We start from the raw sequence: 16,289 nt of genomic DNA, 5'->3' as shown, positions 1-16,289 counted from the left end.
ATTTACCATACCATACCATACCAACTTTATTTATGAAGCACTTTATCACCGAACAGGACCAAAGTGCTGTACACAATCATAAAATACAATGAAATTATAAAATAGAGAAAAAACGAGTGTAAAATACAAGTATACAAAAAGAATAAAACAAAGTAAAACCTCTCAAATTGTGCCAAAAGCCAAGGAAAAAAGATGAGTCTTAAGAAGGGACTTAAAAACAGCAAGAGAAGTGGCCTGTCTTATGCTCAGAGGCAGATCATTCCACAGCTTAGGAGCTGCCACAGAAAAAGCATGGTCTCCTCTGAGCTTGCATTTTGTCTTTGGGACCCTCAGAAGCAACTGATCAGCTGACCTGAGGGAACGGGAGGGTGTATAAGAATGTAACAGCTCAGACAGATAAGAAGGAGCAAGGCCATTAAGAGTTTTAAAAACAAATAAAAGAATTTTAAAATTAATCCTAAAATGTACTGGCAGCCAGTGTAAGGAAGCTAAAACAGGGGAAATGTGGTCGAATTTTCGTGTACCTGTTAAAAGACGTGCAGCAGCATTTTGAACCCTCTGAAGATGAGAAATATACAAGTCACTGACCCCTGTATAAAGTGAGTTACAGTAATCCAGCCGTGTGGTCACAAATGCATGGACCACTGTTTCGAAATGCTGTCTGGAAAGAATGGGTTTTACTTTTGCTAGCTGCCTTAAGTGGAAAAAGCTGGACTTTATAACGGCTCTGATGTGCGCTTCCATTTTAAGACCAGCATCCATCTTAACCCCTAAATTTGTAATAACCGGCTTAACGTACTGAGCCAAGGAGCCAAGACTGTTCACGGAATCACTAGTGGATCTGCCAAAGAATATTACGTCCGTCTTGTCCTCATTGAGTTTTAAAAAATTTAGGGCCACCCAGGCCTTCACATCTTCAAGACATAAAAACAGAGACCGAAGAGAGGTGGAGTTTACATTCTTTAGCGGTAAGTATATCTGTGTGTCATCTGCATAGCAGTGAAAGGCAATCCCATGTTTTCTAAAAATAGAGCCGAGCGGAAGAAGGTAAAGTGAGAAAAGGAGCGGGCCTAGAACTGAGCCCTGTGGGACACCACACGACAGTGGAGCAGAGGGGGACCTATGGCCATCAAGACAGACACAAAAATTTTACATTTACCCTAATAACCCTTGATAACATCCAGCAAAGCAACTTAAGAAGTTGAGCAGTTAGTAAACAGTGTTGATCTGTGCATAACTATACTTTGGAAACTGATTTCCTTCTTTATCCAGCTCAACTGAGTCAACACCCTTTGCAACATTTACATGAGTAGATCTTTAGGGGCAGTTCTTTATTAGCTCTGCACATCTAAAGATTTATATTTTTAGTTTATGCAGGAAAAGCCAACATTTAGCCACACTGGACGAATTTAGGCCTGAAATGGAACATACAAACACATTCATATACTTAATGCCCAATCACCTCTAGCAGTTTTGGCTGAATATTTAGGGTCATGTTCCAGCTAAAATGTTAAAAATAAGACTGATGACACTATCTAAGATAGAAAACTTAGAATAAAGCACATATTTAAAGCTTTTCCAATATAACGTAGAACAAAATCAGCAAGATTGAAGCCAAATCCACTTGTGGGTTCAACTTAACTTAGTCTAAAGTGTGTCTTTTATATTTATGGAAGCAATGCACAGAAATACACCTTGTTCAAATTATGACAGTATTTTACTGTCACCTACTGTGTGTCTGTTCAACAGTCAAACAAGTCACCTTTGTTTCTGAGAGAGTTTAATGTACTGAGTCGGATGTAGCTGGTCTAATAAGTTATCGCTGCAGCTCTTCTGGAGTTATCATCTTTATCCCTGGTTGCTGTGTTCCTTGGCTTTAAGGATGTTTTCTTCAACAATTTTCTTTAACAAGAATCTTGGGCTTTTACAGAGCAACTGGACTTATGCAGAGATGAAATCACACACAGTTCCAATCTTACTAATTAGGCTGCTTCATGGCAAAGGAGACTGGAGACAGAGGGCCCTACATTTTATCTGGGTTTTCAATATGTGCAATCAGTAAATCCCAGTCAAACAGAGTTAAGTATGTGGTTATAGCTTGATGAAATGGTAAAAAGTTAAAGAATACATAATGCAAGCCACTGTAGAGGAGAACGTTTTTAATCTGGAAAGTACAGGTGTCGAGGTTTCAGGAGATTACTACAGATGACCTTCAGTGCAGTTCGTTCTGGTCCAGACAGGCTTCGTGGAGTGACCTCAAAATAGCACCATAGCAAACAGAGAGCTCTACTACGAGAGCGAATATTTAACCACACCTGGAAAAAATACTAGTAAACGTGGGAATCAACAAAGCCTTTCTGACCTGAGCAGCTTGTTGCTCTTCTGGTCTGCGTAGGACTGCAGCTCTCCAACTGTCTCGTTGTGCTGGATGAATTTCAGCAGCTCAGAGGAATCCAGCAGAGAATCGCCATCGTCGTACGACTGCAGGAAGATGGGTGACAAAAACAACAAAAGCCTGATCAGTTCCAATGTGCGACTTTCTGTAACCTGGGATAAGCCCCAATGTTTGAAATGCTCAAATTTAATTCTGATTTAAAATAAATATGCATTCCTTTACAGCAGGGGTTCCCAAAGTGGGGGTCTGCACACCCACTGGAGGGCACAAGACACCAAGTGTGGGGTTATGAGATGGTTTTCACAATCATTGTGATGTGATCCCTGAGATTTAGGTAGGGCCGAAATCTATAATGTGATTTAAATAAATGTACCATAAAAATTAGTAGATGTAACATTCATTTATTTAGCTTATTATTAAGTTAATGAATTAAATATACCACTGAACTGTAAAATTCACCATTCAATGTCCCAAGGGTCGTGGAGGGTGCTGGTGCCTATTACACAGGACATACAACCATTCACACTCACACATAAGGAGAATTTAGAGAAGACAATTAACCTAACAGTCATGTTTTTGGACTGTAGGAGGAAGCTGGAGTACCAGGAGAGAACCCGCACATGCAAAGGGAAAACATGCCAACTCCATGCAGAAAGACCTCGGGCCAGGAATCGAAAATAGGACCTTCTTGCTGCAAGGCAGCTGTGCTACCCACTGCCCCCACCTAAGAGCCCTATTCAATGTTCCACTTAACAATTTAAGATAATTTAAATAACTGAATTTTATTTTTAAAAATGTAGTTTTGAAAATGTAACATAATTACTTTACCTTGTATGCATGAATCAATTTAGAGGGAAGTAAATCCATGTAATTTTAGAGGGTCACCCGTCTTTTGCTTTTTTTTGGGGGGAGGGATCATTGGCTGAAATGTTTGGGAAGCCCTGCTTTAAAGTGGATGCCCCATTCAAAGGATGTGTTTTCTTTCATTTTTGTAGACGAGTTGCTTGAAGCTCCTTCTACACAATATTCATTACTTACATAAAATTAGATCTTTGCATCAAAATATGGTCAGCTAATAGAGCAGGTTTTGGAATATTTTTTGTAAGGCAACATAACAAAAACAAAAGTTCATACTTAGAGTAAAGATTTATGTTTTTTTTTTGTCCTGTATCAGACAAAAAAATAGAAAAGCACTCAGAGAGAGTAAACAAACAACAGATTTTGCCGCAAATTGTGACTTACACCTAAAACTAAAGCTCGCACATGATCTGGATCATTACCAAATTTAAATGAAATGTTCCTTGGCATGAGGCAAACCCCATCTAAAATATTTACATTAAATCCATTCATAAGTTTTCAATTGATCCTGCTAACAAACCAACAAGGTTCCCTTTTCTTGTGTTTTTGACTTCAGTAAAATACCTCTTTTTGAGTCCGATGCTGAGGCAGTCAATATTCACTGCTGCTACCCGATGGTTTAATGGGGAACTGCCTGTTCCGCCACATATCTCTATCTCACACTGTTAGAGAATCTTTTAAAAATTCCTGTATCCAGATTATGATCTGGATTATCACCAACATTTTACAGATTGTTCCTTGGCATGAGGGACACCTTTCATCTAAAACAATTTATTAAAATCTATCTATGACTTTTCAAGTTATCCTGTTCACAGACAAACATACAAACTTTCCACAAAAAAAATATGACATCCTTGTTGGAGGTAATTAAATAAATACGCCATTTCTACTTTCACTTAGTTAATATTATCAAAAAAATTAATTAAATTGAGCAAGTCAAAGGTTTATAAACACAAAGATCACTTTGCCTTTAAATTGTTCAGAGAAGCTCAGATGATGATGATATCATGGATTTAAAGGCTTTTATTATGGTACTAAACAAATGTCAAGTAATAATAATAAAAATGCATTAATGAAACAGGTTCTGTTGCCCTTAGATTAATATGTTTTATTATAGAAGTACCAAGTGCAGTAGGCACAGGCGGTACAGCGTGCGATCCAAGTATGGAGACCTAATTCCTACATGCAGCTGTCACAGGTTCAAGCACAGGCCTGCTGATCTTTGCCACATGTCTTCCATGCACTTTCAAGTAAAGGCCACTGGTCCAGAAAATAAAGAAAAATGAATAAAAATGTCAAAATCGACCCTACGCTAATCCATCTGACGCTGCTGGGAGTGCGTCATTAGACCCATTGAATAAGTCCTGTATTGCTAAGGCCAGATTATTAGTTTACGCACGTACTCAGGGTCATATTGCTAACTATGGAGCCTGTCTGATGAAGATTAAAACATGAACATCATTTCATTTGAAGGAAAAAGGTTTGGAGATTTTTTAGATTTGTTTATTAATTTAGCAATTTCAAAACCCAGTGTAGAAAATCATACATTTTGGGGGTTTTAGCTTAAATACATTATCAGTTTATAAAGAGGACTTGGTCCTCCTCTGCAGAACAGACATCCTAAATAAACTCAATTATATCCAGCTAACATGAAAGGACTGCAACAAAAGTTATTGGATCCAATCTGAGTCAGCAGATAGAGGGTTGGGGAAAGCAGAACCTAACAGTTGGATATGAGAGCTACAAACACAAACGATGGAGTAAGATAAGTCATATGTACAACAAAGCCCACCTTGAAGTATTTGAGGAGGATTTCAGAGAAGTTGGATCCCTTTGCAAACCAGCCGTCTGGGACGACCTCAGTCTGCAGCCACTGGATGACACGACCCCTCAGCTCATTACGGTCAGCAGCGTAGCACACCACTGCAGCAGAGGAAGCATTTCCAAAGGTCAAACAGTTTAATCATCCATATGAATGATACATGCTATCTTGACAGTGTTTCCACAGTTGACTTTTGTCCCTATCCATTTAAATTTACACTAAAGGAATTGCATTTTACATAAGAGGTAAAAAAAAAGGCATTTCTTAAAAAATGTAATGGAAATAATAAATCACAAAAAATATATTTAGAGCATGTGCAGCACTCTTTCCTCTATTGTTAACAATGTAAATATGTATAAAAAAGCCTTCAGATTAATTCATTTTATGCCGTTTGTGTTTTTAAAACATAATCAGCAGCTCTAGTATTATCATGCCTGCTGTTAGTACTTTGTACATCACACCTCAGCCAAGTGGACAGCAGTTTGTCTTCTGTAACATTTCAGAGGTTGGTAGTTATAGAGAAAATGATCTCTATCCATTCCTCTTGGATGAATCTTTTTACCATCCAGAGTCCTGGGTCCCTTCATAGGCCACTCCCACACAGCTCTTAGGACTTATGGGAGTAATTTGTGTTTTAAGAACTATATTGTTAATTACGCCAAAACTTTCAAGATCAATAAGCTATTAAAATACTTGAATATGATCCATGTTTAGTCTACAAGCAGAATTAACAAGGTTTTTAATAAAACTTCTAAGGATTTCAGAGTTTAACAAGGTTCACCAAGCATTTGTAAGATAATCCAGACCTTCCACTGCACTTACAGGTATAATTCAGGATTTTCACGAATTTTTGAAAAGACCCGCCCTCCCCACTTAAAAAAATAAATAAAAAATGCACATAGAAAACCCTGTACCTACTCCCTAGAGGAAATGCCTATTAAACACGTGCAAGTTTAAAAGTTGCTGTTTGCATTGCTCATACAAGTACGGAGGAGGATTAGAGCCACTGGAAAAAATAAAAAATTAACTGATTTTTAAATATCATTTCACTTTAATGTAGTAATGTAGTCAGAATTCTGACTTTAATCTCAGAATTCTAACTTTAATCTCAGAATTCTGACTGAATTCTGACAGCTAACAAATATGTTAGCATCAAGCCATAGCCATGTCTGTTTTAGAGACTAAACTAAGTCTCTTGTTTTAATCACCTTCTGCTCTTCCATTAATAGCATCACCAGGGACCCCTCGGGCACGTAAAAAGTTGCCTAATTCCATAATTTTCCACCAATGTGTTACTGGCCCTCTCAAACAACTCCCGTCTTTGTCAGTGAAGCCGAGTTCTCCCACATCTCTTCCTTCATGGTGCCCATCTACATTAAGATCCACAATTTTGAGATTAAAGTCAGAATTCTGACCTTTTTTCTTACGGTATATTATACTGAAATAAAATGTAAAAATCTGTTAACTTTTTCAATTTTTTCAGTGGCCCTAATCCTCCTCCGTATACAAGCTTACTTTCCGAAACAAGCTTTACAATTTTTCCACAATGTCAGACTCACCACCAGTAAGTGAAAATGGGGTCAAGCACATAGGATGGCCTTCCCTAAGCATATTACCAGAATGAGGAGGACCACTTATTTTGATAATCCACCTTTAATATTGAGTATGAAGTGTTTCTCTTCAGGTTCTTTCTTTAGTTTAGATCAAACCCACTTGGGAAGTTCACTGCTCAAAACTAAATCTTAGTGTCATTTGACCAAGGTATGCAGTTCAAAATAAAATCCCAACACATTTTAGCAAACTCTGGTGTTTACAGTTTAAACCATACGCTAGCACACACCATCTAATAAACACATCGCTGTACATGTATAACAAAATATAACAAAACATTTTTTCCTAGTGTGCCTCTTAAACAACCATTTGAGAGGCAATGGTTGTTTGAGTCATATCATAGTTAAATGGTTCCTATACATTTATAGATCTTTTCTATACCTTAATAGGAATCACTGCTGTAGAAAAAGATTCATTTATGTAGGCGCTTTACACTTCTTCACCAGTAAAGCAAATAAATATGCAGAATGCTTGATGCATAGAAACAACAAACTCACCTGGGCTGGCAGCAGCTTGATCTGTTTTCTTTTCTAAGGAGGATTAAAACACAGAAATCAATATGTGATAATAAAATTGATGGAGATTGGCTAATTATAAACCATAGAGGTCAGGAACAAAAAGGTCTGCATGACACAACGATTTTGATGGCCTATTTCAAATCGTCTGCCTAGGATCAAGGGTCAGGGCGGCAGTAAAACAATGACGTTGTGTCGTGTGAAAAGTGAAAGGTTCACTGAAGATAAGACGCGGCTGTTTTATGTATTAATAGCAGAGCTGAGGGTGCAGGTACCACTGCTTCTTCTTTTACACTATGAACCCAGTAACCTCCTGTTATTAGAGCAATGCATATTTGCAAGTTCAAATATCAAAGATGCTGCTAACTTATCATGTCCATAAATACCCACAGCTGGACCACATGCAAGGTCTAATAAAAGCTCTTAAAATAACATTTTTTTTAAATAAATACATAATTGAATAAATATACAGTCTCTAATTTTTATTTGTATCTTGCATTTTGTGGAAGAAGTTATTTTCTTCTGCAGATGAGAAAGTTTTGATATTAAAGATCCAGAAGGGGGGTTTTCATTTCACATGACAATAAAAGTTAACTGGCCATAAATTAAATGTTTTAATATTCTATCTAAACAAAAATTAAGCTTGTTTAGTGCCACATGTCAACATTAAAAGAGGAGAATTTAGAGTTCTAGTGTTTTAACTAGAGATGCAACAATCAAATGACTGAATCTGGCTTATCTATCTGTCTAATCAGTAACCAGGAGATTAAATCCTTACAAATTTATTAATTTGTTAAATGTATTAAAACTAAGGGTTCCCATATTATTCTTTTCATAAATGGATCAACAAACAAAATGCACTTTGATATAACTTTTTCATTCAGTAGAATGAAACAGATACAGGATATGGGCCGACCCTTTGATGTATGTAAAAAGATGTTTTTAATTATCTTGTTTGATTTGAAACAGCTACATTTATTAAAAAACCTGGAATGCACCGTTTTCTCTGAATCAGCAGGTCAGACTTTAAAACAGCTGCAAGAAACAAGATTTGGGTCAGAAACTGATTAGCTGTTTGAAGCAAAGACGATGTGTAAAGTTTGCTACGGTAACGTGAAATATTAAGCGATCTGCAAGCATAAAAACACCCTGTCTATTTCAGATGATTGAAGCATCACTTTTAATCAAAACTACTTTTAAGGTATAATTTTATACTGGGGTTTATTTCTAAGGTTATACTGGGGGAAATATATGAAAGAAAGAAATCAAGCTTTTAGTTTGGGCTTTTCTAACCCCGGCAATGTCCATCGTGAGCCACTTGGATCTTCAGGCCACTCAGACAAGCATCTCTGTGCAGCTCGCAGTGGTTCCTGTAGGTTTTCCCATTGCTGCCACACACTGACCTCTTGTGGGGTTTGCAACTCTACAAAGTGAAGAACACAGAAAAAAAAAAAGGATAAATCCAAACATGATTGAGTTTGTTTCTGCTGTGAAATAGTGCTATCACTTGGTCTATGAACTCTAGAAGCATTTACCTCAATGCAGAGGCAGCTGGGCTCCCCTTTCTCGTTGACGGCACACTCCCTGCCGGCCCCGCAAAACACATTGGCGCAGACTTTGCTCTTGCTCTTCGGCTCCTGGAGGAGACAAAAAGCTTAAGACCTTAGAAAGACTTTCACTTTAATGCACTGGGGGGTGCTGTTGCGTTTGTAGGACGATAAACAAAACACTTTGCATGAAGGCTGTAAAATATTACTCTCATTTTATTAACTGCATGTTAATAAACGTGATCTGCTTGGACATAGATACAGTTAGAGTTCTAACACTGATTTAAAGATTTCCGGAGGTTTAAATGCCTTTTTAAAATCAGTAATTGGGTTATTTCAGTGAGATGTTTTAAGAAAGTAATCAAAATTTCAGTATATAACTATTCTACTATTCTACTATTCAACTATTCTACTTTGTGTAGGTCTGCTATATAGAAATTTGAATAAAATACAATGAAATTTGTTATTAACATAATGTGAAAAAGTTTAACAAGAAGGGTTTTGAAAACTTTGATAACCTTTATTTTAAAAAAAATGAAACAAAAAGGATCAGAATGATACAGCTTAGTTGGATTGATGACACCCGTTCACTCAAAAAAAAGATTCCTTTCCCCGGGTTTATTCCTCTGATTCATTGTTTAAAGTCTTTGTTTTAGAACATGGCCAGCAGGCTGAAGAAATGAGGTCACTCTACTGCAGACCAACCAATCCCAAGGCGCCAAGCAGAGCCTCCAGAGCTGTTTGTTGACCCCTTCCCTCCTTCTCAGTGCTTCTTTGTATACTGGTGGGTGTATTTAAGTTTGCTTGTCAGTGTGTGTTTATGTTGGGTGTTTCCACATCTGGAGTCTGGACTGCGTTTTTCCTTTTCTCATACCATACGAAATCTTTTCTGCCCCGTTTCTCCCCCTCCCCTAAGTGGCTGTTTCCTGAACCAGCGAAGCATAAAACCTGATCGTCTGACTATGACGACACGTGAGCCGGATCCCAAGTTTCCATGAGTGAGAGTTTTCAACAGCACAGTTCGCTGTGCAGGTTTAAAAGAAGATTTTTGTTTCAGAACTGTGAGAAGGTCTACTGATGAATGTCAAAGGGTGCTTTCAGGGGCATCAAACTTTGACCTAAAAGTGGTGACAGCATTTGCTCATTTCCAATTTCACACAAACACTACCTGCACTCATAAGTTGAGGTCATGGGAAATCTTCAAAGTGATCCGTGTTGCCCTGAGCATATTGGTCTATTGAGTTATTTTGATACAGATGGGCTGAAGGCCTGTGGAAACCTGTGGAAACACTCGTAGGTTCATGAATAACGGATGAGCTCCTTGGATGAAGCTGCAACAAACGTAGGAATCCGTCTGTCGGCCCGTTCCACTCCGAGCAGAAGATCCCTGACATTTAGCTCATGGATAGGAAGCTGTTGATTATTCAAGTGGCTTGTTGCCATAGTGAGCTCATGTATAGGCTCTTGATGTGCAAATTTTACACAACTGACTATCAGGAGACCTCCTGTTATGAGAGGAAGGTATGATTATTGCAAAATGTCAGATGTAATGACTGACACAAGTCCCACTATAATGACTATAATGTCACCTTCACTAAATAAGGAAAGGAGGTTATAAAACATGGCTGGCTGTGCACGGTCCCACTGAGTGCAGAACTAGAACATGTGGTTTTTGCTTCACATCCACTATGAGATTCATGAAAGTTTTAGTTTCGGGTGTGCATCCGAGTGGTGACTTTAGATCTGTTTGAACATAGATAGTCTTATTATATATACATCTGTAGCAGGATCCATGTTTCAGGATCATTTTGGATCTTTGATATTCCTTCCACAAATTAAAAGACTTGGATCAGTTTAAATATAAAGAAGTAAAGATATTAAAGATGAACTCAGGTGAATCTGAAACACAATATGAAAATTATTTCTCTTCATTTTCAGACCAGGTTACAGGTGTGCTGTCCACTCTTTACACCATGATGGTCCTGGATTTAAATCCTGACCCGCCGTTCTGCATTCAGTACATGTTCTCTATGCATATAGATAGGTTCTCTCCTGATCCTCGCCGAATCATAAATCATGTTAGATTAACTGTGATTGGTTGTTTCTTGCCATATGTTTGTCACCCATGTCAGATTGAAGAAGGAAACCAGCCCCTCACCCCAGACCAAGTAAAAATAAAAACCTGGAGGCACAAATAAATACATTTTTTGAGTTATCTGTATGTCCTATGCACAACAAAAGGCTCCAACAATCCTGAAAGACAAGGGGTGGCTATTTGTTTTGCATTTGACTTAGAACGCACTTAGGAGGAGGGATCTCCATGCTCCTGAAACACATCAGCGCTCCGACTACAGATTGCTCTGGTGCGAGCCTAAAGCATTGACTCCTGGATAGCTGTCGAAAACGTCTTAAAAAAACTGAGTGAAAGTCTGATTGGCTTCAAATTGAAGCCTCTTTGTGGTTTCCACGGCCCCAATAACTATTTATTTCTTTTTCATAAGATAACAATACTTATCTCTTTACTTCCATAAACCTAATCTATGGAATTATTTTAAGACAACAAGATCTAATGTTTTTTTGTTTTTTTTTTTGTAGTGATAAAAGTGGGATTAGGTGATTATCTCAAATAAGAGAATTTTGAAGACTACTGATTTTATTAACAATTTCATTATAGGTTCATTTTACAATAAACTATTTTCAGATTTCTATTAGATTAATTTTCTAATTGTTCAGATAAAATGGTACATAATTTTAGGCGGTTTATCCTAATCTTTCAAAATATTATACAGAATTGTTTCATTAGCTTAAGGCATTGGTTTACCTTCAACAGTTTTAGTCTAGTGTTCTAATTGTAGAGATAAAAATAACTTGTTAGCTTTGTAGAAATATCTTGATTAGATGATTGACTTAATCTGGAATTACATAAGATTTCAAGCTCATTATCTCACCTATATAAGCCTTTAAGCCAAATTATATTATTTTGTCATCAGATTATATTATAATGAGACCTCAAGCTTGACTTGATGTAGTAGCTGTTTAATAATCTCAAGATATAAGAGGTACAATTCTTTAGATATTGGGCTCATATTATATTATCCAAAAAAATAAAAACATTCTGACAGCAATGCTGAGAGATGATTCAAGGCAAAAACATTCATCATAAACAAATCTCATACTTCCACAGGTGGGAAGCTCATTTTCTAGCAATAACATTTTGTTGATGATCTCATTATACTCTTATCTCAAACCCACTTATTAAAATTGCTTTGTTTCGTAACAATTTCATTATCTTAAGCTGTTAAAGCTCCAATATAACAAGTTTACATGTATTTCCACTCTAAAATCATAGCCATAGTTAACTTTTGCACCTAAATAAATTCTGGGCTCTTATAAAGAAAAAAAACAGTCAGAGCCTGGTGTGGAGAAACATCACAACCAAATAAATCACAAGAGGTACAATTGTTTGTGATTTTCATGACTCATATTAAATTAGTTTACATCTTCATATGGGTTCTTTCCAGAAATGTGCGTTCATAAAGACGTATTCCTAATCTTGAGAACACTTTGACCACCTGGTAAAGATCAGATTATTTATATATTAAAACCTTAAAGTAAGCTGGGAGTTAACTTTTCATTTCCCCTCTAGCTGTATATAAAACTAAGATTAAAGCTTTTGACTGAAGTTTGATTTTAACAAACTGAAAAAAAAAGAACTGATGTCACTAAATAAATGTTTATCATTGCTGTCAGTGTTTGTGTTTTGTTTGCTTTTATGCTTTCAGAATTCCCGTTGTGTATTTATGTTCCAGCATGCCTCGCTATGGTTTTCTGTTATGTTCTTTGTACCTCGTCATTTCATGTCCCTTAAATCTCTGCTTATCTTTTCCCCTTTTGTTGATAGTTTCTTTCTGTTCCAGCTCAGCTCAATCTATTTTAATTAGTCTTCTGCAACAGCTGCTCCATATTACCTCTGATTGCTCTTTTGGTTTGTTTGCTATTCTCCACCACTGTCTCTGTATTTATACTCATTGGTTTTTCTGAATCGACTGTGAAACTGACATTTTAAATGGCCTGTTTGCATGTACCCAGTACCTGACCTGCTTTTCTTTAATGAACCCCTGCTATCATTCACTGATCTGATGTCAGCCCTGTGCAGGTTTTTGTTCTTAAAGCTTTTTTACTTTTTTTATTTTCATATGAGCCTAATTCTTAAATTTAGTTGGATTTTCAAAGCTGCAAAAGACATTTAGAACATAATATAAACATGGAATATGTGCAACTGAACTTTCACGATTGTTGCAGCTACAACATTGTTCTGTCATGCTGAGATCTATGGTTTTATATGAAGCATTAATTCAGATGTAAAACAAACGGATTGATATTAAAGACACTAATACAGCTTATACAAATATAATAAACTATCTAAGACTCATGCTAGTAGAAAAAGTGGTAAAAATGTCTTTGTTTAGTCAGGAAATCCATGTCTCAGTCATTCTGTAGCACTCAGATCAACCTGCAGGGCGGGCAAATTTAAAAACCAACAATGATATGTCTTAATCTGTTTGTTTAATATTATTCTTTGACCAACCCTTTTCTCCAAATTTATAGAGTATTTTTATTTACCACATTTAATACATTGAGTCTACTATAAAGCTATAAAGGCCACCTTTAACTGAAATTCACAGGATGTCTGTGGTCCTATTTTATGATTAAATTAAAACGAAAGCAATGGCCATAACAGATAAGCACTTTGTACCAAATTATTTCCATTTGCAAATAGTTTTATTTGGGAGATGCTGTGTCAATAAAACATTTTGCCATTAAAATAAATAAACAAATACATAAAAGTGTCTGCATCTAACCGCTGTGCTGGAAGGCAAAATTACAACACTGGTTGAGGGAAGAGGGAAGCTGCGAAACAATATATCCAAGAGCCTCAAGGTGTCAATGGTATTTTAATGGCAGGAAATTGTTATCGTTCTAATCGAATGCAAAATTATGCAGCTAATACCGACTTGTTATGCTTGATGAGGAGCAGAGCTGCAAAACTACTAATCTTAATCCCTTCATTGGATCTATCTCTTTGCTTAAGGCTATGTTTCAAACTAACGATAATAAATGATGTAGAGAACATCATTTTAACTTTATCGATGCACTTTTCTTTGTAGCAGCAGTAGGAATAATTGTGGCTTTTCCATTTTAAATAAAAACAGACAATTGTATATATTTATAGTTCCTGTATAAACGCAATTATGTGGTGAAACTGCTGTATTCTACTTAATGTTATCATGCGATAAAAATCTCCTTATTGCCCATTAATAGCCTGAGGAGGATTTCTGTTATCAATTTAACTGCTCCAATCCTCATCAGACAACCCTTTAGAAATGATCATTTACATTTTAAACCAGCACAGCCCTCCTTATTCAGCAGCTCAGACTTACATGCTTAAAAATAATCTCATTTGTTCAAATGTTTCTCATCTTTTTTTGTTTTTAAAATATGTGTAATAAATTCATCAGTGTGCTTGTAGTGATATTTGTGGTGTAGCTAACTGTGAATTAAGTATCATCGCCCACTCCACACAACACCCTGCAGACATAGGATCACAGCCTCCTTCCCTTCTTACAAAGGCTAATATTAATGAACATATTTCAAAATAAAGATGAATGCACAATAACATCTATTGGTGCAAATGTGAGTCTCTGCAGACATTATTTTATTATACACCTTACAACTTTACTGACATTAAAGCCTCTCCTCTCATTTGATGTTAATAAAGTAAAAGACTGTTGCTCAGTCGATCATAATAAAACAACAAAAGTAGCTCTTCATAAAACAAACCCACTAATGCTAATTACTGAATGCAATCACTTATTTTTGTGTTTTTGTGTTTTTGCAAGTTCTAGCTGCATTTCAGTGAAAGCAATAGGAAACTATTTCAAGGCTCTGAGAAGATTAAAATATGAACTTTTTTTTAACTCAGTGAACCTTCCCTAAAGAGCTTAGAAATGAGTCAGGGGATAAGAATAAGTGAGCTGGAAGAGAAAGAAATGGAAGCTGTGATGGGAATATCAATGTTGGGAAGAAAGATAAGGTAATGATATATGAGGACTGGAGGGAGATCAGTTATTCTGCTCATACATGAAGCTTCAGCAGGCTTGAGTAAAAAACAGCCTTCAATGCAAACAGTGAAACATGTAAGAGGAAAAAAAGGATTCTATGTGCCTTTATATTTTTCGACAAACAGACTTAGCGGACTGATTTAGAGAGATTGATCGGATGGTGCTTGTATTTGCGTAATAAGGCAGCTGGTCAATGCTTCTGTCCTGAGGAAGTCACTCTACAGGCGCCATGAATTCCTTCCCACAATGCACCCTGCCCGCCATTAGCACAGACAAACATTGATCTGCTGTCTGCAAGGAAAACATGACAATGATACTGTTACTTGGAAACAAATCAAAGCTGTCAAAATAGTTTAGTTTTAACATTGATGAAAAAAATAATAATTTAATCAACATAAACATTTTTCTTTTGGTTCCGCTGAAAGAAAACATTGCAACAGGAGTTAGTTGTTTGCTTTCACAAAAGGCTCTGGAGAAGTAATATTATACTAATGTTGTTGAATAGGTCAAAACAGGTATACTTTTTGCAAAAGAAATAATAAACAGGGTTTTGAAAATGTTAAATAACTAGAAATCTCAAATGTAAAACAAAATTAAAAGGTGACACGTTAATTTAAAAAATCCAATGTTTACAGAAATTCAAAGTATTTTTTTCTTTCCAGAGTGGGTAGTTTATAAAAAGTATTTCTGAAAAGCTACAACATTAACAAATTAGATATTTATATCCATGAACCACTATAATATAGAGTCTCCCGCATCCGGTGTTAAGGATCACTGCATCAGCGAATTAAAAATTAGTGTTTATTTTTAACTCTGTATTCTAGTGTATAGAACATCAATTTGAAGATGCTAATGTTGACAATATTAAGAGAGCTTAGTTTATTGTCCTAGTCTGTTTGCTGCAGTATAACTGAACCAAATCTGGATGCAATCGTTGATAATGATGCGCTGTATGTTAACCAAACCGACAATCACAACTGCAATAAACAAAAAGCCCTTGGATGAAAAAACACAGGAAAAAATGAGTAAGTACTTCTGAAGAGTTTAAATTAAAAGGCTGAAAATAAGGAGCTGTCAAATAAAGTAGGAAGGCATCACCTTAAAAGTACTGCACAAATTTCAGTCTGTTATTCATCATAAGCAGAACCAAACACAACAGAAAACAGGGTAGATAAAAAAGAATATCCTTGTATTTTTTTTTTTCTTTCATCTCATGAGACTTAATTAATGTGAAGGCCAAGATTTCACATTAGATTTCATTCTTCTACATCGGCAATACATGATTTGGCAACTGAAAACAGCCTTTCTCTGGAAACAATCTGATGTAAATTCATAATACTTTGATAGGGAAAAGGAAAACGTTAAAAAACAACCTCCCTTTTACAAATATGAAAGTTAGTACATGAAAGTTACTTTAAA

General features: G+C 36.2%; 1 protein-coding gene across 1 annotated transcript in view; it reads right to left on the bottom strand.

The window, feature by feature from the left end:
• Positions 1–16,289, bottom strand: part of fstl1b (follistatin-like 1b) — a 38,575-nt gene that overhangs the window by 4,889 nt on the left and 17,397 nt on the right. Inside the window, exons 3-7 of the mRNA XM_038268558.1 lie at positions 8,737–8,838; positions 8,495–8,624; positions 7,184–7,216; positions 5,046–5,176; positions 2,363–2,481 (exon numbers count right to left, since the gene is read on the bottom strand). Of these exons, the coding sequence (XP_038124486.1) occupies positions 2,363–2,481; positions 5,046–5,176; positions 7,184–7,216; positions 8,495–8,624; positions 8,737–8,838 (515 nt within the window). The remainder of the gene's footprint in view (positions 1–2,362; positions 2,482–5,045; positions 5,177–7,183; positions 7,217–8,494; positions 8,625–8,736; positions 8,839–16,289) is intronic.

The sequence above is a fragment of the Cyprinodon tularosa genome, unplaced genomic scaffold (genome assembly GCF_016077235.1).
Source record: "Cyprinodon tularosa strain WSP-4 unplaced genomic scaffold, ASM1607723v1 ctg702, whole genome shotgun sequence".
Classification (NCBI taxonomy): domain Eukaryota; kingdom Metazoa; phylum Chordata; class Actinopteri; order Cyprinodontiformes; family Cyprinodontidae; genus Cyprinodon; species Cyprinodon tularosa.
This window is presented reverse-complemented; position numbering and strand designations above follow the sequence as displayed.